Raw genomic sequence first — 9,498 nt, forward strand, 5'->3', positions numbered from 1 at the left:
AAAAAATCGGTGATCGGTGATCGGCCTGAAAATTGAAATCGGTGCACCCCTACTTTGGAGGCATTGTTTTGGAGAACTGCCCAGACAAAAAACATTTCTCTAACTGTGTGGTTTGATTTGGTAATAGAATTTTATGACCATTGTACCTGCACTGTCATACATCTCCATCACCTTAAACACGTTGCTGAAAAAGAGGAGCACATAAGAGTAAAAACATTTCCATCTTGAGGTCATTCCATCTGTGGTAATGTGAGCTGCATTCTGGGAAAATGAATCGAGGCTGAGGGGATCAACTATGTGTATTTTCCTGCTACTGCAGAAGTGTCGTCTTTTATTTTTCTACCAGGAAAAAGGCTGCAATAAGGCTTATAAATGTTATTTATTTCTTATCGCTTATTTTCTGATATTTGTGCCTTTAACTGTTTTCCATCGTGATTTAGTATCTTTTATGATCTGCACCTCAGAGGCAGGTTCAAAGCACCTCGGAGCGTTCTTTTATTACCAGTCAGATCAGCTTTTTTTCTGTGTAGTTGGTGCAGCTTCACGTCTTCCTCCAGAGCATTACACCTCATGTGACTGCTGACCAGACATGAGTGTGGATACAAGCTATTGATGAGGACAGAACCTCACCGTCACTATATTACTGAGTTTTAATTTAAAAAATGCTTTTTGATCAGGACACTAGTTCTCACTGCATCGATACATTTACCAAGTGACAAATAATTTAAGGATACTGATTCTACTACACTATATACACACACTTGCACAAATTTGGCCGTGGGAAGATGCAGCTAAGTCATCAAGTCTTAATACTTTAGAAGTTGGAGTATTTGATGAGTCATTAGTTTTCCATATTATTCATATTACTGGATGTTTCCCTGGAGAAAGAGTTCATGTTGATACTATTAGACACATTGGGCAATTCCCTGTTTAATTCCAATCCAGAAAATCACATCTCAAAAACTAAAAACATTCACTATTTAAATCTCTCGGCAATGGGCCTATCTGCATACCGCTTGTTAGCAATTGTTTTGAGTTTAAAAAATCCCTGGTGTAGTCGTCACATTTGGCTCCTGTTAGTTTCATGATCAAGGAAAAACTTATTTGGCTTAAAAATCTATCAGCTGTTCAATTCTACATCTACATTTTTTAACAAAAAATAGTCAAAAATAGAATCAAATACTGACAGATTGTCAATACTTCTGTTAATTTCTTTATCTACCTATGTAGTTGTTGTGTGCCACCACAAAACACAAACATATCATTTGTATTTTAGAAAAAATAAATTCTTGACTTCAGGTTTTACACTTTTTTTTTCCGTATGAAAACAGTGACTTAGTCAGTGGTTGTAGAGTTAATCAATCCAGTCAGTACCAGTGATTAACAATTTACTAAAACTGTAAAGGAATTTTATCTTACTAATCCAAAGTTGTAAGCTTCAAAATGAAAAAGTAATCAGAATCTAAAAACACCTCACAGTCACAGCTTTCTGTTCAAAATGAAATTTCCAATAATAATTAGTCTCAAATAATAAAGAGAAAAAAAAATACTAGAAAAGAATGCTCATTATTCTCATATGTTATGCGTATCATTTCACAGAGTGTGAAGCACAGTTTATCACCAAACTTTCATGCATGCCCATGCTCAACACAGTTCCTGCAGGGCTTTTATATGACATTTTTGCACTGTAAGTCTCGGCCTGGCCTGGGTTCAAACCCGGGTTCTTGTATATGCGTTTGGCATTATGGCCCACTTCCAGCCCATTTCCTGGAACCTAAGACCTGGGGTTCCATTTGGGCTGGGCTCCCACTAAACATTAAACGTCGAGTGGATGTGCAGATCCTGTCTATATTGAATCCGTCGATCAAGACCCATTCTGGATGTCTCCACGAAGGTGTATTCCTCACCTTGCTCACGGACAGCCGATGTTGTCCATTGTTTGTTGCGAACAATATGACATGACACGTTTTTGATATGATGATCCTTGCCCACATCAAGGTGGCATTCTGCTCAAAGCAAACACAACCATGGCCAGAGTGGAATAAGGGCAGGCCATCAGCAGCCAGGCCCAGCCGTGCTGGGCTTTACAATGCAAAAGTGCCGATAGAAAGAGAAAGCACAAGTTCAAGTTACAACATCACTACAATGTGGCTGCTGCAAAAATAAAGCTTTGGCTTCTAGTTGGTAAGAGACAAATATTTTACTGATAAAAAAAAAAAAAGGATAAATAAGCATCCCAGGGACTTAGGATAAAACAGTAAGAAGCAACAATGCCCCAAGAATATATTTATTAGCCAAATACACAGCAGCCAGCAGGGGTTAAATTATGTACTTTTATCTGAAGCAGGGATGTGGGGTTGGGGGGGGGGGGGGGGCTTTCAAGGTTGAGGTGTGTATGTTGCATTTGTGGACAGAGACTGCATAATGGGACTGACATCATCTGACAGACTGTAAATAATCCAAGGTGACACATCCCTCTGGGCTGCACACCATTCAGTCTTCCTAAATATTGTTGGCAGCATGCAAAGCTGATAAGCATAAACTCTCTTATGTATCATCTATAACTATAATATTATATAAATAGCAGTGATGAGAATAGAACTGATTTATTAGTTAAAGTAAACTGAAGTTGTTATATATCTCAAAATGCTACAAAAATACAACATAAGTTGCAGACATCCTTTTAACATATGTTTCGACTTCTTTACTTTTTTGAAGATATTCCTGAGAAGTTAACAAAACTAAATAACACAAATTGCTTCTGCACACCTCTCGTATGCATGTTTAAAGAAAACAAACTGACTAGATTTACATTATTTCTGTAAAAATTAGCACTGAGAGGAAAAAAAAAAGGCAAATTGTTGCTTTTCTTTCAGCTGGTTTGATTATTTGCCATTTTTCTTTGCAAATCATCTCAAGCTCAGTCAGTTTAGATGAAGAACTATAGTGGGCTGCCATTTTCAAACCGCACCCACCAGAGATGTTTGATAGAGTTTGAGTCAGGTCTACTCTAGGAAAGCAGACCAGAACACACTCATATGTTCACTTCACTTGGCGCTTTTGCTCATTGTTACATTGGAAGGCGAACCTTTGGCCTCAGACCCCAGACCTTAGTCTGGGGTCTTGCTTTGGTCCAGGTTTTCATTGAAGATATTATTTTTTATTTACTACTTTTATTTAGACAGTTAATCTAATTGAGACAGGTAGTCTCGTTTACAAGAAAGACTTGTAAGAATATCTGTATTTTGTTCTGTTCAACTTTCCACATTAACAAATTTCCAGTTTTTCCTATAGAAAAATGCATCCACAGCATGATGCTGCCACCTCCATGTCTCACTGTAGGAATAGTGTTGAGCAGGTGATGAGCAGTGTCTGGTTTTCTCCAGACATAACATGGAAAATTGAAGTCAAACAGTTAGATGATCATGTTTCATATGTTCTGTACTGAGAAGAGGCTGCTGTCTTGCCACTCTGCCATAAAGTCCAGATTAATGGGGGCTTGTAGTTATGGTTGTTTGGGTTACTCTAGTGGGGATTAACAAAAAAAAAATTGTAGCATCAGGCTGCAAGCTGATTGAAAACATAATAAAATGTATAAAGTGAAGAGGTCTGAAAACCTTTCAAAGAAGCCTAAATATAAATGTGTACAAATGAAAAGGCACTGTATGGATGTTTGCAAATGGCTGAACATGACTTTAAATGTAAAGCACTTTGAGACGTCAAGAAATCTGAAAAAGTGCTACATAAATATATTGTATTTACATTTTACTGCTGGATATATAATAGCACTGACAAGTCAACTGCTGTTGTGTAAATAAAAGCTTAAGGTTGTGACAAGAGAACAAGGGTGCATTTCATTCACCTGCAAACACGTGGGCGTAAATTTCACTTCATTTTCCATTTGCTGTTATTACCTGATCTGTAAGGAGTTTTCGTTTAACTCTGCATGGTGTATTTACATAGATACTTTAAACAACATACTGCATTTAACTAATATTCTGCATTGTTCTCATCTAATCCAAATTTTACTCTTCATGTTTTTGGGTGTCTGATTTAAATGCCCTCAGTGTTTCAGTTCTGTCGCTTAGAAATACAAATGGTGACGTTCATGCTTCAAAACACGTTTGTGCCTTGGAAAACTAATGTTGCCGTGAGCCATTATTGTTTCCATCAAGCACGATGATTAATCCAGCCAGGAGTTTTCAGCTCTTTGTCTATTATTCATTTTAACCTACTTTGAGGTGACTAATTAGATGATAAAAGCAGCCCAAGGAGGAGGAGAACAGGCTATACCTCAATGTGGGAGAAGATGGTCCCATAAGACTGATGACACAAATGCTATCAATATGCTCAGTGTTGATTTTATATGTTGACTTTTTCTTAGCAACCACCTTTAGGATCAAAGAGAGATTATGCTTCTAACTGATTGCAATTGCTCAACTTTTTTTTTTTTTAATTTTCCCTAGAAACTCCAAAGGTTTGCAACAAGTGATTTCACCAATAAGGCTAGACCAGTGCTGCATTCCAGTCTAATGTTCACCTCTATTCTAGGTGTGAATGTGACTTTCCTTTTACCATTTCAGACTCTGAAAGATCCAAACCTATCGGCCAGAAAGGACTTCCAGCGGGAGGCGGAGCTGCTGACCAACCTGCAGCACGACCACATCGTTAAATTCTATGGAGTGTGTGTAGACGGAGACCCACTCATCATGGTGTTCGAATACATGAAGCATGGAGACCTGAACAAGTTTCTAAGGTCAGGGTTTCACTCAAACTGTATCATTTCACATCAAACACAGCTGGGTATGCAAATGGGTGTGCAAATGCTATTTAGCATTGATTTACTCTGGTTGGCGCTGTTTGGGAAAATATTTTAGTAGTCCTAAAACTCAGTTATCTTCCAGTCGCGCTGGTGATAATATCTCCAGCCCTTTCTCTCAGCTGCCTGGCTTCGTAAACATGCACGCCGGGGTGCTTTTGTTCTATATTTGTCAAGTCTGTGCAGAAGGAAGCGACCTCTGAAAAGCCTCAACAAAAGCAACACGACGCTGCACCAGCAAGCGCTTTGGTAATGGGAAGCTTCAGTAGAGCTGATGTCAGTGCGCTTGAGAGGAGTCAGAGATGGAAGAGTGCTGTTTCAAGTGTGCTGACAGCAGCTGCAGCGATGTGTGTGTGTGTGGTCGCTCTTGTTTCGAAAACTTGAGCAGTGGATGAAAAGATGACATGTTATGATTGAGTGTGAGGGCGAGTATGTGTGTGTGTGTGTGTGTGTGTGTGTGTGTGTGGACTTGTGAGCTCGTGAAGATTTACTGTTGGGAAATCATTCTTGAAATGAAAGGCAATGTCGCGAGTGATGAAATTCTTTCATGGACAGTGCAAGACGTCGCTGATTCTTCATCTATTGGCCCTTTTTGGTCACATTTAAAAGATGAAATGTGCACGGAATCAATGGGAGTGAACAGAAGATCAGATGTGCAGGTCAACCTCCATATAAATGGGGGGCGGCCTGCGTTTAATCAGGCATTACTGAACGTGGGCGAAGTGGAAACAAAAAGAGCAGAGACTAAAGATGCTACAACAAAAAGCACCACTAATTTCTCCTACACAGGAGCTGAATCATCACACAAACGCCAAAGCGAAGAACACCGAATAGCTCTAAAATTCCAAAATGGGGCTAGAAATTGAGGCGGAGTGGCAGAGCCGCAGTATTTCCTGCGTGGCGCCTGCTCTGTAATCACAATGACAGGAAGGTGATGAGAACAGCGGGGACACTTCACAGGAAATGAGTTCCTTAGTGTCACCCAGAAACCTGCAGTCAACCCATTCTGGTAAACCTCCAACTTTCAGTATCTGGATGAAATTTCACTGCCTCACTTAGAATTCCTAACATGTACATGTAAGTACTGTATTAAAATCAGGCTTTGAAGCTCATGTTACAGCCACAGAATTATCCACAACAGTCCAGGCACAGAACGATTAATCAGTGCAATTAAAGCAGCATCATTGCTCGCAGGTTATAGTTAATTTGTTAATGCTTCCCTTGTTTTAATTTTTTTCTCTCTTTATTATGCTAAATGTCCTGAATAAGTGGAATGGAGCACAAATGGGATGAAGATAATACTTTATTACTGTAGTGCAATGCAGAGCTTTGGGTTGCGTCATCCTGTGACAAACAGCGGCTGACACCTTGGAAAAAAAAATGAATACAGCATATCTGCTTCAGATAAAAATACTGTAAATTTGATAAGCAATTAAATGCACTATTGCACCATTCACTGCATTAAACCCATTTAAGCCATATTTGTATGTTTTTGCTCCTGTCTGCATGACTGTTCTCTAGTCCAGTGAGTGCTGGATATTAGAGAACACTCTAGTCGATGCCATTTATTAAACCACTCCAACTGGTTCTTTCCAACCCAGAGCCCACGGCCCTGACGCCATGATCCTGGTTGACGGCCAGCCGCTGCAGTCCAACGGGGAGCTGGGCCTTTCTCAGATGCTGCACATTGCCACTCAGATTGCCTCAGGCATGGTGTACCTGGCCTCACAGCACTTTGTGCACAGAGATCTGGCAACCCGCAACTGCCTGGTCGGCAACGGCCTTCTGGTCAAGATTGGAGACTTTGGCATGTCCAGGGACATCTACAGCAGCGACTACTACAGGGTAAGCCTCAGCAAGTGGTGTTCGGCTTGTTATTTGCTGTTGAATAAGCTTTATGTTGAAGTACCGCAGTCGGTGAAACTGAAATCATTTGAAACTTTCTAACTCCTCAATTATTTCTGCCACGGGCACCTTGTCTCCACACTGTGTGCAAAGATATAAACCTGTCAGTTTCACTGTTCTTCAGCCGCCAACATGCCATACATTTTAAATATCGGGAGTCTCTAACCTCAAAAAGTAAATTTAGTTCCCACTGCTTTTGCTCTCTAATTAGGCTCAAAACAAGCTGAAATGAGGCCTCTGGGGCTGCCAATGAAAAATATGATTCTAATGTGTGTAAGTTGTTGCTCTCCTGTGTTATTTTGTTTATATCTTTATGTTTCTCTGCTTTTTCTTCTGGGAAGAGTTTACAGCTCTCCCCTCAGCAGCGCAGCCTCGGGCCCTCACGCCACACCTCCTACAATCAGTGCAGGATGGAGCGTTTTAGCTGTGCACCGTGAGACAAGCCTGCTGCGCCTCCAGTCTGATGCTTAGAGGCTTGTTTATATTGCTTCTGAATCGTGTCTCTTCCACTGTTTAACATGATTAGCAAGTATGAATGCCGCAAACCAGGCGGCAAATGCTGGGCTGAAGAATTGAGCATTTTTTGCTGAACAAATAAGTGGAGCGATGGCTGCTTTAAATAGCTTGCTTTAGCGTTTAGCGAAATGACTTTAGGTGCGCCTGATAATGTTTTCCCAGCGTGACAGCTGGGCCCATTCGGACGCTGCTTGGGGCACTGCCAGCACTTATGGAGTTCTCATCTGCCACGTGCGCAGTTCTGCACCTATAAAAGGGTTTGTTGGGAAATTCAAGGTAGATGAACGTGCTTCTTCATAAGTCCTATCTGTGTGATTTGTACGGTATATTACTGCAATAAAAGCAGAGTATCTTTTTAAATTGTGCAAGAATCACAACAAGTTTTGTGTTCCATGTTTAATGCTGAATGGAGATTCAGTTTCGCAGCAAATGCAATAAAGTCATAAGTTGTAGCATAATATAATGAGTTTTATGTGAAGAATCTTTCTACTGATCCAACAACATTAAAATAAAGACAACATAAACATACAGATTTGTATTCTGCATATAAGTTCAAAGATTGTGTGTGAAATCAGTTTCATAGAGAATCTAATTCCAACTCTAACGATTCCTTGCACTCTGTGACTTCGCTTAATGACATATTCATTTGCCAACCACACATCTGAAATGTAATATTCAAAGCTTGTAATGGGTTTAGCGTGAGACTCTTTGTGCGGGAGGATAATTGGATGTTCGGACAACTGGAGCCTTATCCAGGTCAGTTTATTGGCAACCATGGCGAATGTTAAGCTATCAGTCTTGCACGGAAGTTGTGCCAATTTTTCAGCAAGGCAAAATTAAAAATACAGACATGGCTTTCACATGTGCCATTTCTTTCTCTGTGTTCGGCTTCTTAATAGTGGAATGTATATTTATGTATTGTTATTTCTGCTTGAATTCAGTTTGAAACCATTTTAGTAATTTTGACATTTAAGGTATTTTCTTTGCAGATTGTAGGTGGAATAATTCTTGTTCTGCTTTCTTCATAAACAATGTTCTGTTATAATAAGACATACTTTTAGAACAGTGCAATAGGAAGAAAATATTAGATAATTTAAAACTAGCCATTATTCAGTCACTCCTGCAAACAAAGGCACTAAATTAATCCATCCATCCATATTTTTTACTCGCTTCTTCCATTTCAGGTCCTGGGGGTCACTGGTGCCCATGTTCATCTATCACTGTGCAAGAGGCGGGAGACACACTGGTCAGGTCACAAGTCCATCACAGAGACACATCGAGACCAACGAGACAAACAATCATTCTCACTTACACCTAGGGACAATTACCAATCAGCCTCACATGCATGTTTTTGGTCTGTGGGAGAAAACCGGAGTACCTGGAGAAAACTCACGCATGCACGGAGAGAACATGCAAACTCCACCCAGAAAGGCCCCTGGCCGGGATTTGATCTGGCAACCTTCTTGCTGAGAGGCTCTACTGACTGAGCCACCTATTGGTATTATATTTACAAAATTCCCTTGTCTCTGAACTCTCAGCCGCTCCAGAGAAGCTGCTCAGTGAGTATCAGTGGTATACTGGAGGTGCAGTGTGTTGTTCAGTGAGGTCTGTGTGAACAAGTAGAGAGTGCATTTCCTTGTTTTGGCTGCAGAGCTGTTTAACTAATTGTCTCAGTCACAAGTGATTTAGCAAGCAGATAGCATTCAGATGGAAGACTGGTTGAGTTGGCTGTTCTCGTCTCAACAATTACAGGCCTAATACACTGTACACAGGAGCTGTGAGTAAACAGAGTGGGCTTAAACTGATATAAAACTTAACAGAGCAACAAGGAGCTGTGTGATGTGTAATTGCTGGAAATGCAATATATTAATTGGGGTTTGTGGCGTTGGAGTGAGGTGAATGTTCTATTTTTATTTTATTTTTTCAGTCTTCAGTGTGGCTTTATTCAGAACCATGAAACCAACGAGGGATCGTGCCCTTGACACATAGGACTCCTGCTGGGTAGTTCAAGCTGTCTGTGCAGAGGGTGGGCAGACCTGAGGGTAGAAGGGGGTGACAGGGTTGTGCTCCTCATATGCTCCTCGCTGACAGATGAAAGGAGAGCAGCAGGATACATCATGTGTAATTGGACTCACTCCAGGCTCACCAAGGGTAGACCAGTAAATTAAGCTTCATTGTTTCTACTGGAAATTTGAAAAGAAAGGCTGGATGCTTAAAAATTATATATATATATATATATATATATATATATATATATA

General features: G+C 40.3%; 1 protein-coding gene across 1 annotated transcript in view; it reads left to right on the forward strand.

The window, feature by feature from the left end:
• The window catches only part of ntrk3b (neurotrophic tyrosine kinase, receptor, type 3b), a 143,389-nt gene that overhangs the window by 113,406 nt on the left and 20,485 nt on the right, over positions 1–9,498 (forward strand). Inside the window, exons 11-12 of the mRNA XM_037694051.1 lie at positions 4,584–4,756; positions 6,421–6,664. Coding sequence (XP_037549979.1) covers positions 4,584–4,756; positions 6,421–6,664 — 417 coding nt within the window. The remainder of the gene's footprint in view (positions 1–4,583; positions 4,757–6,420; positions 6,665–9,498) is intronic.

This window comes from Nematolebias whitei, chromosome 2, assembly GCF_014905685.2.
Source record: "Nematolebias whitei isolate Nwh7 chromosome 2, NemWhi1, whole genome shotgun sequence".
Classification (NCBI taxonomy): domain Eukaryota; kingdom Metazoa; phylum Chordata; class Actinopteri; order Cyprinodontiformes; family Rivulidae; genus Nematolebias; species Nematolebias whitei.